This window comes from Sylvia atricapilla, chromosome 1 (assembly GCF_009819655.1).
Source record: "Sylvia atricapilla isolate bSylAtr1 chromosome 1, bSylAtr1.pri, whole genome shotgun sequence".
In the NCBI taxonomy this organism is placed as follows: domain Eukaryota; kingdom Metazoa; phylum Chordata; class Aves; order Passeriformes; family Sylviidae; genus Sylvia; species Sylvia atricapilla.
Genome location: NC_089140.1, coordinates 974,447 through 993,984, shown reverse-complemented (window position 1 = coordinate 993,984; position 19,538 = coordinate 974,447). Strand labels below are relative to the sequence as shown.

The following is a 19,538-nucleotide window of genomic DNA, read 5'->3' as shown; positions in this document are numbered from 1 at the left end:
TCTCCTCCCTGTCTATGTTTATTTGGACATCCATATTTTAATAAGGCAAATTGGAGAGTTTGGTTACCTCAGCCTCTGCTTTGCTGTCAAGTGAGAGGATGAAAAAGAGGAGAAAATCAGAGTTAGACAAAAAGCAGGGCATCCACTAATTCAGATTTTAGCTTCCATGATGGATTTGGTGAATGCTCTGGAGCATAGATCCCAACAAGGCAAAAAATCCATAAGGGAAAAAAAAAATCAAATTATGGCCATTAGACCTAAGAAAGCTCCTCTGGGATGATAAACAAAGATGTGGAAGTAACCAAAAGCTTTAGACAAGCACCTGGTTTGTCCAAAAGCTTTCCCACACCCAGACAGAATTCCCTGTGCCAACAGAAAGGGAGAGAGCTGGCATTCGGGGACATTAACCAGGCAGGATCTGGTAAAGTTATAAAAAAGGGTATAAATAAATCAACTTTTCCCTCTGATCCTCCCATTTTCCATCTCTTCTCAGCACCAGGGACTGTCTGGGCCAAACTGGAGGATTCTCTTTAGGAGAAGAGAGCCCAGGGTGCCTTTGCCAAATGTGGGGAATGCAACACCCCTGCCCCTCCCTCCAAAGGATGCCAATTTGGCCATAAAAACCCAACCACCCAGGAACCAAAGGGAAGTTAAACCCCGAACTTGCTCCAGGAATTAAAGCAAGGATAAGGCAGCAGTTACCTCTCTGTCAAGTAGACGTTCTCCTCGATGAGGTCGAAGTAGCAGGGCATCTTCCCCTGCTTGGCAAACTCCTTCCAGCGCTGGGGGTCCCTGAAGTCGTCCATGATGCACAACCTGCCCACCATGGAGGAATCCTGAGGTGCTGGCTCCACCTGATCCCCCTCCAGCTTCCCCTTCCTCTTCTCCCCAGAGTCCCCGTCGCTCTCCGAGTCGCTCTCCAACTCCGGCCGCCTTTTTTTGGGTGGGCCCCGTTCTTTCACCTCGTTTTTTTCCAAGGATTTCACCTCCTCCTTCTTCTCCCCGCCCGGCACCGGCTCCTTGGTGGAATTGCTGCTGATTTCGTGTGCCTGCACCGAGCCCTTTTCCTTCTGCTCGGGCAGCTGGGATTTTCCTGAGGGGCTGGGAAAGCGGGGCTTGCAGTCCTCATCCCAACGCTCATCCTCTTCATACTCCTCGTGGTCTTCCGTGAGGGAATCGGGCACCTGCCCTTGGATGCGTTCATAGTTCACCACGGAGGCCCTGCTGGCTGTCCTGGCATCCCAGTAACCGTTGCCTTGCCAGTAGCTCTGGGAGCTGGGATAGGCTCCCGAGCCTGGCTGGTAAATGTAGCCCGAGTACATCCCAAAGCTGCTGTCTGGCTGCTGGTAGGTGCTGCTGGGCTTCTCCTGCTGGGAAAAGTCCCAGCTCACAGCACCCATCTCCTCCGGGGCACGGAAACCATCCAGCCTGGAGTAGTCTCCGAGGTCGGACTGGTTCAGCCCACCCTGCCCTTGCCGACTGTCAGGCTTGGAAGAGCTCATTTGGTGTTGGGATGCGTCGGTGCTTTCCAAACTCTCCGGGACACAGAAGGGCTGCTCCTCTGGCCGGCCCACGGGCCTTCCCATGGCCACCACGTCCGGCAGCACCATCCTGTCCTCCGTGCCAGCTTTGCCGTGGGAATCGGCCGCCAGGTCCGCCTGGCTCGTGCTGTCCACACCGTCGCTCTGGGCCTGGCACGGATCCGCCCGCAGCTCCTCCGGCTCCTTCCTGCTCAGCTCCGTGGAGGTGGCCAGACTCTTCTCCATCCCTCTGGGAGAACACCTGCTCTCCACCTGGGGACCACCTTTACTCCCCGTATTTTCTGGCCTCTCCTCATAGTAGGGCCTGCTGGGCTCGGGCCGCTCGTCATCCCAGTGGTCGGAGAAGCGCCGGCTGCTCCGGGAGGAGCCCGGGCTGTTCTCCTCCATGGCTATGGTGGAATTCTTGGGAACCACCACAACCGACTGGAGCTTTTTCCGTGGCGTCCCATCGTCAGAATCCGAGTCCTCCGTGTCGCTGTCCTCGCTGCCCCCCTCGCTGTCGCTGTCCCCCGTGTCGGAATAATCGTCGTGGCCGGCGGGAATGAATTCCGAGGCGTTGCCGCTGCTGTCACACGTTGGGGCTTGGGTCACCATCTCCGTGTCCTCTGTGGTGACAATGACATCGGAGCAGGGATACAAAGCATCTGGAAAAGCTGAGGCCAACAAGGGCTCACTTCCCTCATCCCTCTCTGCTGATACACCGGGACTCTGAACCCTCAGCTCATCCAGTTCCGCTCCCTCAGTGGAAACAGCGCTTTCCTCCACGACCTCTCTGCCGCGGTGCTCCAGCGGCACTTCCGAATAGTAGGAATGTTCATTCTGGAACGAGGATTTGCCTTTTGCTGAGCCAAGATCAACGTGCTGAGCATCCGACTCCAGCATCTCTTCAGCTTCCGAATGCTGGAGCGGCTCCTGGCACACACCCGGTGGGGGCACGTCCCATTTGGAAGAGACGCTTTCCTCCGGCGTGGGACGATCCGACTGGAGCCTCTGGGAACAGCCATCCTGGGAGGAATCCCTGCTCGAGCTTTCCACTGCCAGGCTGATTTTATGGGAAGGATGGCCATGCTCATCCTCCCCAGCAGATTTGGAATGGGAATCCTCCGCGCTCTCGTAATCGCACGTCACCGTCTGCGGCTCCACCTGCACGTCCAGGAAAGTCTCGGATGTCACTTTCAAATCCGCAGGTTCCGCCTCGATTTCCACTTCCGAGTGGTACAAACCAGGGGTGGCATCATCGGAAATGTAGCAAAAAACAGGTTCTTTGGTTTTGTCACACGGAGTCACCTCCTCATCCAATTTGAGGACAGTTTTAGTGGGATCTACATTCACGACAGGGAGAGGGGCGGCTTCCTCCGGCTGCTGCGGCGCCGGAGCCTCTGCTTCCTGGAACAGGCTGTTGCACTCGCTGGACTGGACCCGGGAATCCTCCAGCTCTTGCTCTTGGGACACATCCGTGCTCTCAAACCCATTGGATGGCAACGGATACAACGGGCTCGTCTTGCTGGCAGGCGACGCCTCCGACCGACCCGGGCCGTGGTCAGAGGACACAGTGACATCCTCTGCTCCGGAGGCACTGGAAGTTGCCAGACCCTCATCCTGACCCTCCGGGGAGCCATTCACACTCGATCCCGTGGGGAAACATGTTCTTAAGGCATCGTGCTTTGCCTTTAAGAACGCTTCTTGCTCCTTAACACTGTCATGGCCTTCGTTTGCTGCAAGTTCCTCGGATTTTGAGTTGGCCAAACTCGCCTTGGACTCGTCGGCCTTCGGCAAAGCGGGAGAATCGTTGAACTGATTTAACGGAGAAAGTGTCTTTTCCCTTTCCAACTTTTTCACACTGGACACCCTGATCTCATTGTTCTTTACACAAGAGGTCTCTAAATCTAGAGAATTAGACTTGGACTTGATTTCTTCGATCGATTCTGTACAACAGAAAGAACTCTTAAATTTATCAGGCTTTGGTGCGGGGGCCTTGGAAGGGGTGGATTTATAGCGGGAGGAATTCACATTACTGTCGGGCTTGGAATGGGAAGTCCCCTTCCGATAGCCCAGTTCATCGAGGGGAGAGCACCTTTTGGACGCTTCGCTTTCGGAAGTCCTTTTGGAATCTCGATCCGCTTTCGAAGACGACCTCCCTCGCCTGTCCACGTCGGCGTGAGACGACTCCGCTTTGCTGTCCCTGTCCGACTTGGAGTAAGAGGATCGCGAGTCTCTGTAGGAGGAGGAGGAATGGGAGGACGTACGCCTGGAGTCGCTGGACCTGGAATGTGTCCTCCTGTACTCATCCTCCGAGTCCGAGCTCTCCCGCGCCCGGCTGTCCGCGTACGACCGGGAGTATCGCGACCGTTCCCGGTACGGGGAGCTCCGGTGGTACCGGCGGTCGGAGTCGTAGTAATGCGAGCGCTCCGACCTCGAGTAGGAGGAGCTGGTTCGGGAGCTGCGATCGGAGCGGGAGCGGGAATGAGACCGGCTTCGCCTCCTGTCTCTGTCCGAGCGGGAGCGGGAAGACGAGTACCGCGAGTCTCTCTCCGATTTGGAATAGCTCGAGTACTTCTCATCCCTGTCCGACCTGGAGCGTGACGAGGACTTGCCCAGGTCATCACCCCGGCCGGACGTGGAGCTCCGTCTGGAATCTCTCTCCTTCTCCGTGCTGGAGATCTTCTGCTCATGCGACCGCTGGCTGGAGGAGGTCCTCACAGAATCCTCGTCGGACTCGGAGCCCTGCGCCGCGCCGTCCGACTGGGAGAACTTCCTCTTGGCCCCCTGCCTCCGGGAGCACACGGGAGTGCCCTTCGAGCCATCGGAAACCTCATCCTCCTTCCCAATATGGGAATCTTCCTTCGGCGGGGTTCTCTCCGTCTGCTTGGGCGCCGCTGGAGCCACGCATTCCTCCGAGCCGTGCGACACTGGATCCCGCTTGGCGTCCGGCTCCGGGGTCTCCCTGGGCGGCGCGTGGCTCGGCTCCCTCGGCGCGGGGGACTCGGCTTCGCCGGGCGGTGACAGCAGCAGTGCTGGCATCGCTTTCACCGGCGCCGGCGGCGGGGCTGTGGCTCCAGGAACCAGCGTCGGTGACACCGGGGGTGGCGGCGGGGGCGGGGGAGGTGGCGGCGTGGGGGGGAAATCCACGGCCAAGGCCACCGGTTCTGGTACCGGTGCCAGTACCGGTGCCGCCGGAGCCGGGGGCGGCTTGGCCGTGACGTTCAGCAAATGTTTTTTAAAATGAATCTTCCCCAGTTCTACCTTCGGTTTTGGAGGAGAAGATTCCTCGGCTGAACCGGCGGCGTCTCCCAAGTCCAGTTTATTTTTGGGGCTAAAATCAGTCGGAAGGGGAACCGCTGGAGGGGTGGGAGTTTCATTTTGTTTCTCGTTTCCCAGAGCAGTCAGGAATCGATTGGGTAAAGTTTTCTTGGTTAAACTAAAGCTGAAAGACACTTTCTGTCTTCCCTGCTCCTCAAGGTTAACCTTGGTTTTGGTGCCTTTGGGCAAAAAGCGGCTCGAGGCGACGCCTTTGAACACGGGGCCTTTGATAAAACCGGCTCTCGGCACCGTTTCAGGTTTGCCCTGCGGGAGAAAAAGAAGATGCAGTTGGAGGAATTGAATTTGAGGGGGGGTTGAACTCAGTTCTGCAGCATTTTCTTTCACCTGGTGAATTTTTCACTACGATAAAAGAGAAATGCATACCCTGGGTCTGCCTTCATTGCCCTGCTCTGCCCTGAAAAAAATCAATTCCTCAGACTTCTCCAGCTTGAAACTAAGCCTCCTCTGAGGTTTGGGCTGAAGCTTTTTATCTGACTTATTAATGACCGAGCTCAAAGTCCTTTTATCACTTAATTCTTGTTTTTTAAAAAAGAGAGTTCAGCCTATGAAGTTAATTGAGGGTAAAACTCTGCTTTTTTATGCTGTTTCTGCGGTCCCAGGCTGCAAAAGATCCTGAGTTTTAAGCTTAAAGTGTGTTTGTTTTCATGGGACTCAACCTACATGCAACCTTCCAGTACTGGAGAAAGCTCCAGGGAGAGCTCAGAACCTCTGCCAGGGCCTGAAGGGGCTCCAGGAGAGCTGGAGAGGGACTGGGCTGGAATTCCCAGAGAAGCTGTGGTTGCCCCTGGATCCCTGGCAGTGCCCAAGGCCAGGCTGGACAGGGTTTGGAGCAGCCTGGGACAGTGGGAGGTGTCCCTGCCCATGGCAGGGGTGCCACTGGATGATCCTGAAGGTCTTTTCCCACCTAAACCATTCTGGGATTCTGGAATTTGATTCCAGCATAAACCAGACCAACAACAGCTACAGCTGGAATTTAAACCCCATCCTTTCCCACCTCCCCCAACAGCATTCTCCGGGTCATTACCAACTCCTGCAAGTTCCCAGGCTCAGGCCTAGATCAGCATTAATTAGCAACTCCCCAGGAATTCCCATCAGGACCCAACTGTGCGCGATGACTCCGTCACCTCTGGATCAACCGACTGTTCCAAGCTCCATGTCCTTCCCACCAGTAGGTCCTGGCTGCCTCCCGCCCAGCAGCTCATTCAGCACTTTCCAAGCCCAAACCCAGGAATTTTCAGAGCACACAGCATCCTATACTCACCCATTTGGGCACTTCTTCCTCTATTTTAAATCTTAGAGCTCATCCGTGTCCCGGGAATAAAAGCCCGGAGAAGATGAATTGGGAAAAGGGCTTTGTTGTTAAACAGTCCCTACCTCCGAAATTCCAAAACTGCATCAGAATCATGGAATTCCAGAATGGTTTGGGTTCAAGGGACCCTCAGGATTATCCCATTCCACCTTTGCCATGGCAGGGACACCTTCCACTATCCCAGGCTGCTCCAAGACCAGTCCAACCTGGCCTTGGACACTTCCAGGGATCCCAGGGCAGCCACAGCTGCTCTGGAAATTATATTTTGCGTGTCAAGGCTAATTCCAATGGAAAGAGTCGTATCCAAACTGTCCAGAGCCAGGTTTTGCTGCCGTAGCTCTGCCGTGAGCACATTTTTGGCAGCAGCAGCAGTTTCCTGCAGACCCCTGTGAATTATTAAGGATTTTGTTATCCTTTAACTCATGGAAAACAACACGGAGCTGCCCAGGCTTGAGGCACAGCAGTAAATGATTAAATGAGACATTGGTGGATTGGAAATCCTGGTTTTTTTTGCACCCTGGGACATCACACATCCAAAAAAACTCCTCTTTTCCAATGCTTTGGGGGTTACACTGTGAGCACCTTTTAATGGTCTATCCATGATTGTCCTGGTGACCCAACCCAGCATCACTGTGAATCTGCAGCAGCAAATTCCCTTCACTGTGGGAAAACTGGGAGCAAAACCCAGAAGCATTTCCTTGAAAACCATGTTTTTTTATGAGGGGACATTTTAAGGACGATTTAAAAGGAGTTTCACAGCTAAAAGGGCACCCAAAACACTGACTTTGGAAAAAAGGAGCATCTCCAGCTCTGAAATGGGCTCCTCTCACCACAACTCACAACCATGTCCACAAATTCCTGCTGAAAATGCCATCCCTGTTTTCCAGAGAATTCATACATCAAAAGTGATCCTGGGAATAATCCACAAGTTTACATTAATTAATTCATGGAAGGATGAAAGACAAAATGAACACTACTGAGACCATCCTCCTGTAGGAGTTCAGCCTCCTGAAGAGAGAGGGAACAGCATTTTGAGGGATTCCTGGATCAATTATTATCCTTACAACCAGAAATTCCCACTTTTTTTTTACTCCAACCTGGGACAACAAAAGCCAGCAGGTTCCTCTCCAACCATATCCTGAAGGATCTCCACAGATCTGAACCCAAATTCTTATCAGGGATAGGACTCTTTAATCAGATCAATTATAAATAATAAATTAATAAATACATAGTTTAAAATACTGGAAATTCATGGAATCAGCATTTCAGAGTTTTTCTCCTTGCTGCAACTTTGGTGCCATTATTTTATTCATGTTTTGATCAAAATCCTTCTAAGGATTTCTATTTCTATTTCAAGCACAACAGCTTTGAAATAAAGGTAATAAGGGGGTTTGGATAGATCCACCTTTTCCTAAATATGGGATGTACAGGCAAAAAGGAGCTGCCACTTTTCCATTCCTCCCCTTCCCACAGCCAATTCAGCAGAGCTGACACATTCCAGGATATTTCCCCTCGTGTTCACCCTTCCAGGAACAGTTTTCCTTAAATAACAGCAGCTTGAACAAAACACAATTTCCAGAATTTGAAACACACTCCACAGGTAACACGGTAAATGTGACAGGTGGGAATTACTGGAAAAGCTCTCCAGGAGAAGAGGAATTCTCCTTCCTCTCATGTTTTACAGAAAGGGAATGTTACCCAAAATGGGGGGAAAAAAAGCACATCCAAAATGATAAACAGCCCTCATTACAAAGCCAGGAGATTAAAATCTATCCCAGCCCTCCAAGTTTTCACTTTTCCCAATAAATTCATTGAGTCACAGGCAGCAAAACTCATTATTTTTACAAATCAAGCCTTTAAATAATCAGCGCCAACCCACACCGAGCTGTGCCATCACCTCCCATGTGCTTGTGGCACAAGTGGTACTGGAATTACCGTCCTTCCTTCCCAAATTTAATGGGAATTACTGCCCCTTCTTCCCAAATTTAATGGGAATTACTGCCCCTTCTTCCCAAATTTAATGGGAATTACTGCCCCTTCTTCCCAAATTTAATGGGAATTACTGCCCTTCCTTCCCAAATTTAATGGGAATTACTGCCCCTCCTTCCCAAATTTAATGGGAATTACTGCCCCTTCTTCCCAAATTTAATGGGAATTATTGCCCCTCCTTCCCAAATTCAATGAGAACTGTTGCCTCTCCTCCCCAAATTTAATGGGAATTATTGCCTCCTCATTCCCAAACTTAACGAGAATTATCGCCCTTCCTTCCCAAATTTAGTAAGAATTACTGTCCCTTCCTTCCCAAATCTAATGAGAATTATTGCCACTCCTTCCCAAATTTAACCAGAGGAACCCAGAAAAGCCCCCATTTGCTTTATTCAGCCCCTCAGTGGCTCTGGATTCATGGAATGTCTCACCCAAACCAACCCAGCTCGGCTCACAGCAGACACAGGAATGTTGGAATTGGTTTTACTCACCTCATTTTCTTCTTCTCTATTGCAATCCAGCCGGGGAAACATGGAAAAAAAAAAAAACAGGAAAAGAAGGTGTGAACAGCAAGTAGGAACATGAAATGTAACTCTGGACATCAGGATTTGGAATGGGATGGACTTGGGACACGGAGTGAGGGAAACACCGACGGAACCCAGACATAAACCCGGCTCTGAGGGGAGCATGGCACAGTTGGGAGGCTCCAAATTTCCCTGGAAAATCCCACATGGATCAGGACAGAGCAAACCTTTTTGGAGAGAATTGCTGGCCTGGTGCTGTCTCCAGTTATTCCAACACGCTGCAGGAATAAAACCCTCAGAAATGGAATTGGAAAAGGTGGATTTGGGATTCTTTCCATTTGAATACTTTCCTGAATTTCTGCCTCTCATTGAGAGAAATTAAAGATATTAATGAAGGTCTGACTGCTGTGCATCTGCCCTGGTTATTTGCATAATTAATCCCTACTTTGGCAGCTTGAAAATGAATTAATTAGGATCATTCTCCATGCTGAGCCAACAGGAAAGTTGAGTTTTCCCAATTTCCACTCTTCTCAAGTTCTCTGCTCCGATCCCACAGCGAAGTCATTTCTCCTCAGGGAAGGAAAAGGAACAGGAACACAACTCCCTCTCCTTGCTTTGCTCAATTCCTTGGAGAGTGTCAGTGAATTTCTTGGCCCTGCCAACAAATCTCAGCCCAGACATCAAGAGCTCACCGATCTCTCTGTCATGGACCTACCAAAGATCCCAAAATCCCTCTCCAGTGTCCCAAGACAGCTCAGAGCTGGAATCTTCCCACATTTTATCAGCTTTTATTCAGCACCCTTGTGGTGACAAAGCCAAAGATTTCCAGCAGGAAAGTTCACAGATCCCACCCCAAGCACCAGCTCAAGGAGAAATATCCAATTTTAGAGGAAAAACCCAAAATTTTCATTTCGGAGCAAGCGGGACACGACGACGGCACAAGAACCACCCACGTCCCCATCGAAACCATCCCCAACAGGGAACTGGGAGCAAAGGGAAGAACTTCCCCCACAGGAATATTCTCCTGCCTCCCCAAAGGCTCCCATCCAATTGATCCAGCTTATTAAAAGACTATAAATTATTCCCAGGGCAGCGCCAAGGGGGTTTGATTCCATCAAGGAAACTCCGGCCCACGGAGCGAGTGAGGGCACAGACGGGATTTAATGGGGCCAGGGAAGCCAGGAATTCCAAATCCCACAGATTCAGGAGCTCCCAGAGAGCAGCATTTAGACTGGAATTAAGGCCTAAAAGGAGCTTTCAATTTCAGGATCACCAAAAGAGGAGTTTGGGACTTTCAGGAAGCGTCGCGTGGTTTGGGTTTGAGTTTTGTGGGGTGAACGCTCAACAAAATCCTTGAATTTGATTATTTAAGGGTCTTTCCCAACCTCAGTGACTCCAGGAAGATTTTCCAGACTCCGTAAGCAGATGCAGCAGGGAAATTACAGCCACCAGGTGGAAGCTGAGGGTTCTAAAGCGAAAATAACTCTCTTTATACACAAAAAAATCCACCTTTCATCAGCTGTATATTGGGAGAAAGGTTTAATAATACTGAAAATTAATGACAAGGAGAAAAGAGAGCCAGGATCCTTCAAATCCCAGAAAAATTCAGCAGGAAAAAGAGAGGATAACTGGTGATCCCCATCCCTGGAAGTGTCCAGGGTCAGGCTGGATGGGAATTGGAGCAACCTGGGACGGTGGAAGGTGTCCCTGGGTGGGACAAGATGATCCCACTCCAACCCAAATCATTTGGGATCCTGAAATTCCATCCATTAGAATAAACAGCGTTGACCTTCCTAAAAGTAGAGTTATGGATCCCATTTCCTTCCCAGCCTCTTCCTTCTCCCCAAATAAAATAAAAAAATAAGAAAAAAAAATATATAAAAATAGAATTCCAAAATTAGGGAAGGTGCTGCTGTTCCCTCAGGAATCTTGTGCCAAACTCCTCCCACGCTGAGATGAAGTTACATAAAATCCCCCTGTTGCAAGAAGCCTGGGATCCATCCCAACACACAGCCCAGGGCTTTTCCAGCACTTCTGCAGCTCCACAGCTCTGGAGCAATTCCCTCAGCTGCACCTTGCTCCCTTGCAGGCACCAAAAATAAAACTGGGATGAAAATGAACATGGAATTCCTGCCTTTTCCTGGGAAAGTGTCAGGAGAAAAGAGCTGGTTAAACCCAAGATAAAACTGAACATCCCGAGAAGTGCCCAACAAATTTTTAAAAATAACCTAAAAAAACACAAAATCAACCAAAGAACAAAAAAATAACCCCACTACCAGGAAGCTTCACCACCTTTGATCTGTTTCCAGCAGCTTGATGTGTTAATTTTGTTAATAAACAAAAATTAAACACCCATTAAATGCCAGGAAAAGGGTTTTTTTAAGGCTACAGAACCATATTTATATCAAAATTCTTTATACGGGTCACATTTCTGTCAATTTTTTTAATATGGACCCACATTTCAACCAAAATTATTTATTTGAGGCCACATTTCAACCAAAATTTCCTACATGGAGCAATTTTGACCATAATTTTTATATTTAAATTTTTTCAGCTTCTCTCCTGATAGAAACATCCCAATTTTGTGATGGGAATGGTTATAAAAAGTAAAATTTTATTTTAATTCCAGGATTCAGCAGCTCCAGCATTTCTTGCTGCATCAACAGGTTGAGCTGAAGGAGATTTTTCCCTTTTTTCAGTGCAACCCACACAATAATTGGAATTTTATCCTGGTTTTCTTTATGCAAAAGGAGCCCAAAAAATGCCCTCAGGCTTCTGAAGTCTAAAAGACAAAACTTTAGGAGCCTTATCTCCCCTAAATCCTGAGGGTTTTTTATTTTTTTCCCTTTAAAAGAGGAAAATCTGGAAGCCTGGAGCTTTTCTTATCTAAGCATCAGCAGCCTAACAGCCCTGGGAGCTGAAAAGGCCCATTCCCAGCAGGAATTCAGCTCAGGAATTCACTGGGATCCATCTGAAAGCCACCAAATGCAAAAGCTCAGCTCAGGAAATTGGGATTTAACCTGTTTTGTTTAGGCTGGGTTAGCCAAAAATATCCTGGATGCAGCTGGAATTCCATGGATCATCACCCCCACCCACACCGGGGCTAAGGGAACTGGGAGGGAACAAACCAAACCAACACCTCAGGTGGGAATTTGGGATTCCAACAGGATCCCAAAGCCCAAAAGGAATTATCCAAGTGGGTTTTACCATTTTTTTTTCCCCTGGATGCTGATGGAGAGCTGCATCCATGGGTTTCTGCTGGGAATGCAATTCCCTGGAAGCTGGGGAGGAAATTCCCTCTCTGCTGCTCTCATTAACAGAATCCCAGAATTCCAGAATGGAAGGGACCTTCAACTCATCCCATTCCCAGCCCATGAGCACCTTCCACTATCCCAGGCTGTTCCCAGCCCTTGGACACTTCCAGGGATGGAACATCCACAGTTTCTCTGGGAAAACTGCTCCAGTGCCTCACTCCCCTCACAGCCAGGAACTCCTTCCATGAATTTATCCCGAATTTCCCCTCCATTTCCTTCCTCCAGCCTGAAGGATTTGCTGGAACACTCCCAGGCCTGAATGATGTGCCTTTGCTCCTCCGTTTATGAATCCCTAACGTGGGATAAAGAACAAGGACAGAAGTGCAGCTGTGCCTGTGCTTCATGGAATATTAATGGAATATTGGGAGAATTCCTGGAATTTTGTGCAGAACACTGGGTTTTTAATATCCCAACTTGTCCTTGTTTCCAAAAACACTGCACTGCAAATGGGGAATGGACAAGCAGGAAAAGAGTTGGGAAGGTAACAGGAAATCCTGCTCCTTCCCAAAAAAAAAGAGTGGAAAGGCAAAAGTGCTCTCGTGAGGAGGGAAAATCCCTGGGGAAAATCTTATTTAACCAGGAGCTGGAATCCATGCTGGGTTCCCTGGAAAATGAGGTCAAAGCACCTGTGCTGCAGCACATCCCCAAATCCAGCCCTCCTGCTTCCCAAAATCCCCATTTCCTGGTTTACACAACATTCCCACTGAGGGGCTGGAGCTGGAAGTTTGGAGCAAGGGAAGTGAAACCATTTCTCCTGGGCTGCAATAGGAAAGAACAGGGAGGATTGGATATTCCAGGGAAAGGAGGAGACAAAGATACTGAAAAGAGGGATTTATCCTTTCTTTTATAAAAATGAGGAGAGGTTGAGTGACTTCATTTATTAATTATTCCATAATTTATATGCTGTAATTCTAGGATTTTAGAGAAGTCAAGAGGTGCTCCAGGAAAAAGATCCAGTAACAAAAAAAAATATCCAGTTTTTCTGCTCCTTCCCCCAACTGCCTGAGAATTCCCAAACTCCCCCCAAATCCTACTTTTCCCTTTCTGCTCAGGGTACACCTAAAGAAATTCCATGGGAAATCCTCAAAATTCCATGGAAACTCACAAAAAGCAAAGCTGCTCCCATGGAAGAGGGGACAGAGGAGGATGGAAGGGTGAGGATGAGGATGGGGGTGGAAGTGGGATGGGACCCAAAATAGAGGAACAAATCCCCACTGGAATTCAAAGCTCTTGGAAAACTTTCCCCTCCTCCTCAGGGAGCAGGGAAGGAGATTCCAGAGTCAGCACCTTCCCACAAATCACATGGCCATGGGATCCCTTCCCAGGTAATCCCTGCCTCAAATCCCTCCTCGGGCACAAAGAGCTAGCCAAGGAAAAAAAATCTCACAGGGAAAAGGGAATTTCAGCTGCGTTTTCCCAACTTATATCCCAAAATCATCACATCCCTGAGCCCATCCAGGATGCAGAGGGAAAGATGAGCCTGGATCCACACACAAATTCAGTTCAGCACCTCCAGGATGGATTCCCACAGAATTCCTCCTGCGGAATACCACGGGAGGGATGGACAGGTGGGAAATCCACATTAAAACCCAGCTGTACAAGAAAATCCCAAATCCACATTAAATCTAAAACTCCACGGAAACTTTGGACACAGGTGTGGGGCATTCCTGGGATCAGAGCAGCCAAGGGCATCACTTCACTCCGGATTTTCCTCCCTTATCAACAATTCCTAATTCAAATTAAAACTGTCCTAAAGCCAAAGTTAGGCCAGACTTAAAGCTCAGGCTCAGTTCCACCACCAAAACATCTCCCCTACAAGCACAAAGCCACTTCCAGGACTGAAAATGTAGGAATTAGTGGGAATACTAGGTAAAAAAAAAAAAAAAAAAAAAAAAAAAAAAAAAAAAAAAAAAAAAAAAAAAAAACTATTTCAATAATTTTGCTCAAATCCCAAAATTATCTGCGCCCAGAGGAAGTTCCTCTGTTGTTTTTTTTTTTTTTTAAGTTGCTCTTTGTAAATTCCTCAGTTTAAGTTAAAACAGGTTTGAGCAGGAAAAGGATTTCGGGAGGGAGTCCTGGAACCTGCAAACCTGAGGTAATTTAAAATAATAAAAAATAAAAATCAGAAAATTCCCAGTTTACTTACAATTGTTGCTACCGGGGATGGAGACAGCGATTCATTCCCAAGGATGAGGATTCATTCCCAGGGATTGAGATTCAGAGGATTCATTCCCAGGGATTGGGATTCACTCCCAGCACCTGGACCCGCTGAGGTGCTGAGGCTCCACCTGAGCTGAGCAAAGAATTTGGGATTTGTGCTAAAAATCAGGGAAAAAAACTCCGAGCAGCAAAGCGAGGCCCCTCCCTCCGAGGGGGAGGATTTGGGAATGGCCCCCAGGATCCAGCACTTGCTGCTTTCAGGGAAAACCAGGGATTTCCAGCCCTCCATCACCTCCCTGAGCTATCAGGTATCCCCATCCCCTTCCCTGAATGGGGCAGCAAATTCCAACCCGGATCTTCTGGAGCCTGAATGACATCACCCACCCCCAGGCACTGCACGGCACCTTTGTCTCCCAAAATGCCTGGAAAACAAGGAATTCTCTCTTTGGGACACAGATGGATCCGTGGCACCCATCCCCAAAAAAATAAATCATCCTGTTCCCTCCATCCCGAGATTCACATTGAGGCAAAACCAACAAATTTTGGTGTTGTCACCTCCTAATTCACACACCTGCAGCACCAAATATTCCCCAAAATTCAGCAGATCAAAGCCCCAAATATCCTGTTCTGAGCCCAAACTCATCCCAAATGTAACAAGAAGGCAATTCCCAATCACGAGGTGACCCTAAAATCCCATTCCAAAGGGGAGCAGCTGCAACCTGCAACCCAAGAAATATAAAACAGAACGTTGCAAGGCCCTGGCTGAGCTCAGAGTTACTCCTTTGACAAAAATAAATAGAAATAAACAGAAATCCTCCACGGATTTATTTCTTACCTAATTATAGCTGAAGTTTTAACGTCCTGGGATTTTGCCCAGCAGGAGCAGGGACACCTTGGGAATTGCTCTCAATTCCACAGGAGAAAATAAATCCCTTTCACGCTCCTTTACACCAGAAATTCACCATAAAATCCCAAACTGGGAGTGGGATGTGCAGGCAAACACCAGGCAACAGGCTCTGGAGTTTGTTTTTTTTTTTCCTGTTGGATTTCCACGTTGCAAAAAGCTGGGAATTGTAATTATTTCCTGCAGCCTGGGAATGACACACTTCGGATTTCCAGCTGGAAAACTTCCCCCGGTGCATTTCGAACAGGAAGGGAATAATGGAATCACACAGATGAAAAGGGGAAGCTGTAAAATCTTGGAGCAATCCAGAGGGGATTCATTGGAAATGGGGCTCCACAAGGAGCTCCAGCTCCTTCCTGGCCCAGCCTGATGCCTCCTCCTCACATCGATATTTTGGGATCAGATTTTGACTCCTGGTTCATTGTTTTCCTGAATTTTAGGTCCAGCTCCATGTCATTGTAGCCTCTGGGGTGGATCCCGAAAAGCTGAAGCTCACAGGAGAGGTGATGGAGCATTTTTAGGGAAGTTTACCTCCAAAAAATGGGAAAAAATCAGGAAAAAAATCCAGGAAAACAAAAATAACCTGTACTACCAACACTCCATCAACCAGAGCCACACTTGGACGTCCTCAAGACTTTTCCTCAAGGAGTTCTAAAATTCTGGAAGGAAAAATGCCCATTAAAAACGGGTGTTTATAAATCCTCTCTTCCCTTCTAAATATCCAAACAACTCATATTTAGAATTCCATCAGCAGATCTGGGAACAGGCTGGAGAAGCTCCAGCTGCCCCATTCCTGGAAATGTCCCAGGTCGGGATCCCAAATTCCCCATTCCAGCTCCCAAAGCCAAAGACATGAAATGAATTTTCCTTAAATAATCCAACTTTCCAGACACATTAAAGCTGGAAAACCCATGGACACGCTGAGGCAGCACGAGTCAAGTCTCTCCCTTTCCTCTCTCCATCCCACAGCTCGTGGGACCATCATTAATCTCCTTAATCAAGGGGAGGAGCATTCCAAGGGAATTGCAGGTGGAAAACTCAGCCTTTCCCTCCCCTCAGCATCTCCCAGGTGGATTGGAACATGCTCCAGGATCTAAATGTGGGTGTTAAACCACAGCACATCTGCCAGGAGCTTGTGCTGAGGGAACCAACCTGATGGATGGTTTTCCTTAGGGAAAGGCAGAAACTAGAAGCCAGATTCCCAGAAAAAACCATCCAGTCCCAAAGGGACACCAACAGGGAACAGCCTGGGAGACTCCACAGCTCCTATGAACTTCCAAAAAAAAAAAAAAAAAAAAAAAAAAAAAAAAAAAAAAAAAAAAAAAAAAAACCTTGGGAACAGCCACAACCAAAAACCTGGAGTTCCAGACTGTGTGAATCCGTACTGGATTCGTATTGGATGCAAACAAAACCAAGGGAATGTTCCATACTCTGACCCTAAATCCCAAACCACTCACAGAGCTCCACCAGGATGGCTGGAAAAGCATCTTCCCCGAAAAGGGAGCCGAATTCCCCTTGGGGAGGTCTCCAGAAGCAGGTGGATCCAATGTAGTTTCCATTATGACAGAAGGGCACAAGGAAAATAAATCCTTGGAGTCTCAACTCCATCCTGTCACGGAGGTGTCACTGATCCAAGAGGTTCCTGCACCCTCAGGATGGGGACATGTCCTGGGGTGACTTCATGATGCTTGTATCCCCAATCCCTAAACCAGGACGGGAGAATTTTGGAATCTTCTTCCAGGAAACGACAGCACCAAGAGATGAAGCAGCTGCTGCTCACAGCAGGATGCAAACATCCATCAGCGTCCATCAGGAACAGTTTGTCCAGAGAAACTGTGGCTGCTCCATCCCTGGAAGTGCACAAGGCCAGGTTGGATGGGCTGGAGCACCCTGGGATAGTGGAAGGTGTCCCTGTCCATGTCAGGGCTGGCACTGGATGAGCTTTGAGGTCCCTTCCAAGCCAAACCAGTCTGCCATTCTAAGCAGGTCCGTGGGCAGCTCCATGGAGAAGCTCCATGTGGAATGTGGTGGCAGCTCCGAGCTCTGGGAATTGGGTTGGCCCAAATTTAAGCATCCAAAGAGTCAAAGGAGAACCTGGTTGTGCTGGATACTGAAGCTCCCAGGAGTCCGAGCTCTGGTTGACAAGTGGACGTGGAGAATGACCCACGAGGTAAGAGCGAGCCAGAGTTCCTTTCCTACAGGAAAATTCCAGTAGAAACCATCGGCATGGACGTGTCACCGTTCAGCTCCCAGCTCAGCATCCACCTTCTCCAGCCAGCCTGGAGCTCCAGCTCAGCAGCATCCCTGGAAGTGTCCAAGGCCAGGCTGGACACTTGGGAATAGCAGGTAAAAAATTGTGGAATTGTGGAAAGCGTCCCTGCCCATGGATGAGATGATCCTGAGAACCCTTCCCAATCCATCCACTGAATAATTCCCGTGAAAAGGGAATTCACCAGGCTCTGATCAACCCTCTCCAAGCAGCACAATCTCAACGTTCCGAGCTACAAAAGCAACTCACCCCAAAAACCCAACGCTGCCCGTCCCTCCACATCCCACCCTGCGGCGGGTACGGAACGGGGTAAGCCACAAACAGCCCACAGCCAGCACGGCTGGGCTGGAATTCCACCCTCCCCAAACCCCCAGCAGATCCTCAGACATTCCTCACAACCTCCAGCCGATCATCCCAAACAATCCTCTTCTCCAGGTACAAGTTCTGGGCTGGGAAAAGCACAGCCAAATTAAGGGATGCAGCTAACGAACGCGGCTCGGACGCGGAGGGAACGCCGGGATTTGAGGTGGGGATGGGGAAAGACCAACCCTAAGAGCACCAGGACGCCTCCTGAAAACTTTCTGAGTCCCAACACACAACACTCACCCCAAGGAAACCCCAAAATCAGGCCAATTAATCCATAATTCCATTAAAAAGTCGCTAGAGGAGCCGCTCTGGCTCCTTTCAACAGCCCAGGTTGGTGCCACTGGACAATCTCGGACAACAAACATCGACGTGAGACAACCTGGACGCTTCTGGACACCAAATTCCAAGTGCCAGACCAATCCCGGGCACGAGGATCCCTCAACACACTTCAAACAACAAAGGTAAAACACCTGAATTAGCCTAAAAGTTTGAGGATGAACAAGAGAGTCCTCTGCACCCAGAGGGTCTCCTGGGAAGGGATCATCCCACCAGGGTTAAGCTGAAGCAGACCGGGATTTGCTCCCATCCCAGGAGCCACGTCTGGCAAAAAACACAGCCTGGATCCCAAACAAAATCCTCCATTCCTCACTAATTTTAGAAGGCTCAGCCACCAGCACCGTTTCAGCTGCACCAAGGGGAAGCTGTTCCTCAGCTGCTCCAGGTGGGCACAGGCAGAACTCGCTGGAAAAAAGGTTTGCTCTGTCGTCCCTGCTCCAAAATAACCACCACTTATAGCTCTGCCTCCAATCCGGCCATCGCTCCGGGGGGTGCTCCATGCCAGATGTCTGCTCCTTCCACCCCAGAGCTGGCAAAGTTTATGGAGCCCCTGATCCTTCAGCCAAGGAAGTCTAAAAATGTAAAAATAGCGTTGAGAAGCAGCGGGAAACGGGTGGGGGGGAGAAACCCAGCAGGGACGGAGTGACTTCTCCGGAGAGGCGATAAAGCCGGAGGCCCTGGCGGGATCAAGGGGGTGGCTCGGTGAGATTCCCCATCCAGAGGAGAACCAGAGTTCCCGGCCATTAGGCTGCTCCCCCTTCCCCGGCTCCTTCCTCCTGGCAGAAAATGGGGTCAGGGCAGGGGCCGCCGGGGGGGGGGGGGAAGAGAATTCCAAGGGGTAAAAGCAAGACGAAGCTCGGTAACTAGGAAAAACAGCATTATTAATAATAATAATAATAATAACAATAATCATCATCAAGAAGCTACTGAAAAATGGCCCCGCGGCGAGGCCGGGACACGTCCGCACGCTCCGCCCGGCTCCCCCCGCTCAGCCCCGGGGCAGGGAGAGGGGACACGGGCAGGGGGGACACAAGGCCCGAGGCCACCCGCCGGCCCCGGCTCGGCCGCTGCCGCCGCCCGCTCTCCGCCCTGCCCGCGCTCCCTGCCCGCCCTCCCCGCGCCCGCCCCGGCCGCGGCCATCACGCAAGGCCGGGGATGCGCGGCCTACCCCGGACCGGCGGCAGGACGGAGGGGAGGGGAAGGGCGGCGGGACGGGGAAAAGGAAAGGGCGAAGGCACGGGACCGGCAAGGGAAGAGGGAAGGGGAAAAGGCAGCGGGCCGGCTGCCCGCGGTCGCGCGGTGCCGGCGGGCCCGAGGCCGCGGAAAGGGGCCCGCGCTTACTCCGGCGTGGGGTGCTCCGGGTCGTAGAAATCCCCCATGGTGGGTGGGCGGGCGCGGGGCTCCGCAAGTGCCCCCTGGCCGGGGAGGCCCCGCTCGCCCCGTCGGGGCTCCTCACATGGTCCGGCGGGGCCCCCCCGCCACCCGCGCCCAGCCCGGCCCGGCCCCGC

General features: G+C 50.2%; 1 protein-coding gene across 2 annotated transcripts in view; it reads right to left on the bottom strand.

Annotated features, from left to right (window-relative positions):
- Positions 1-19,538, bottom strand: part of SETD2 (SET domain containing 2, histone lysine methyltransferase) — a 50,383-nt gene extending 30,845 nt beyond the window's left edge. For both annotated transcript variants that reach the window (XR_010742927.1, XM_066313121.1), the window contains exons 1-3: positions 19,372-19,538; positions 8,649-8,664; positions 703-5,105 (exon numbers count right to left, since the gene is read on the bottom strand). Coding sequence is in view for 1 of the 2 variants with exons in the window: in XM_066313121.1 (XP_066169218.1) it covers positions 703-5,105; positions 8,649-8,664; positions 19,372-19,409 (4,457 nt within the window). In the remaining variant the exon portion in view is untranslated. The remainder of the gene's footprint in view (positions 1-702; positions 5,106-8,648; positions 8,665-19,371) is intronic.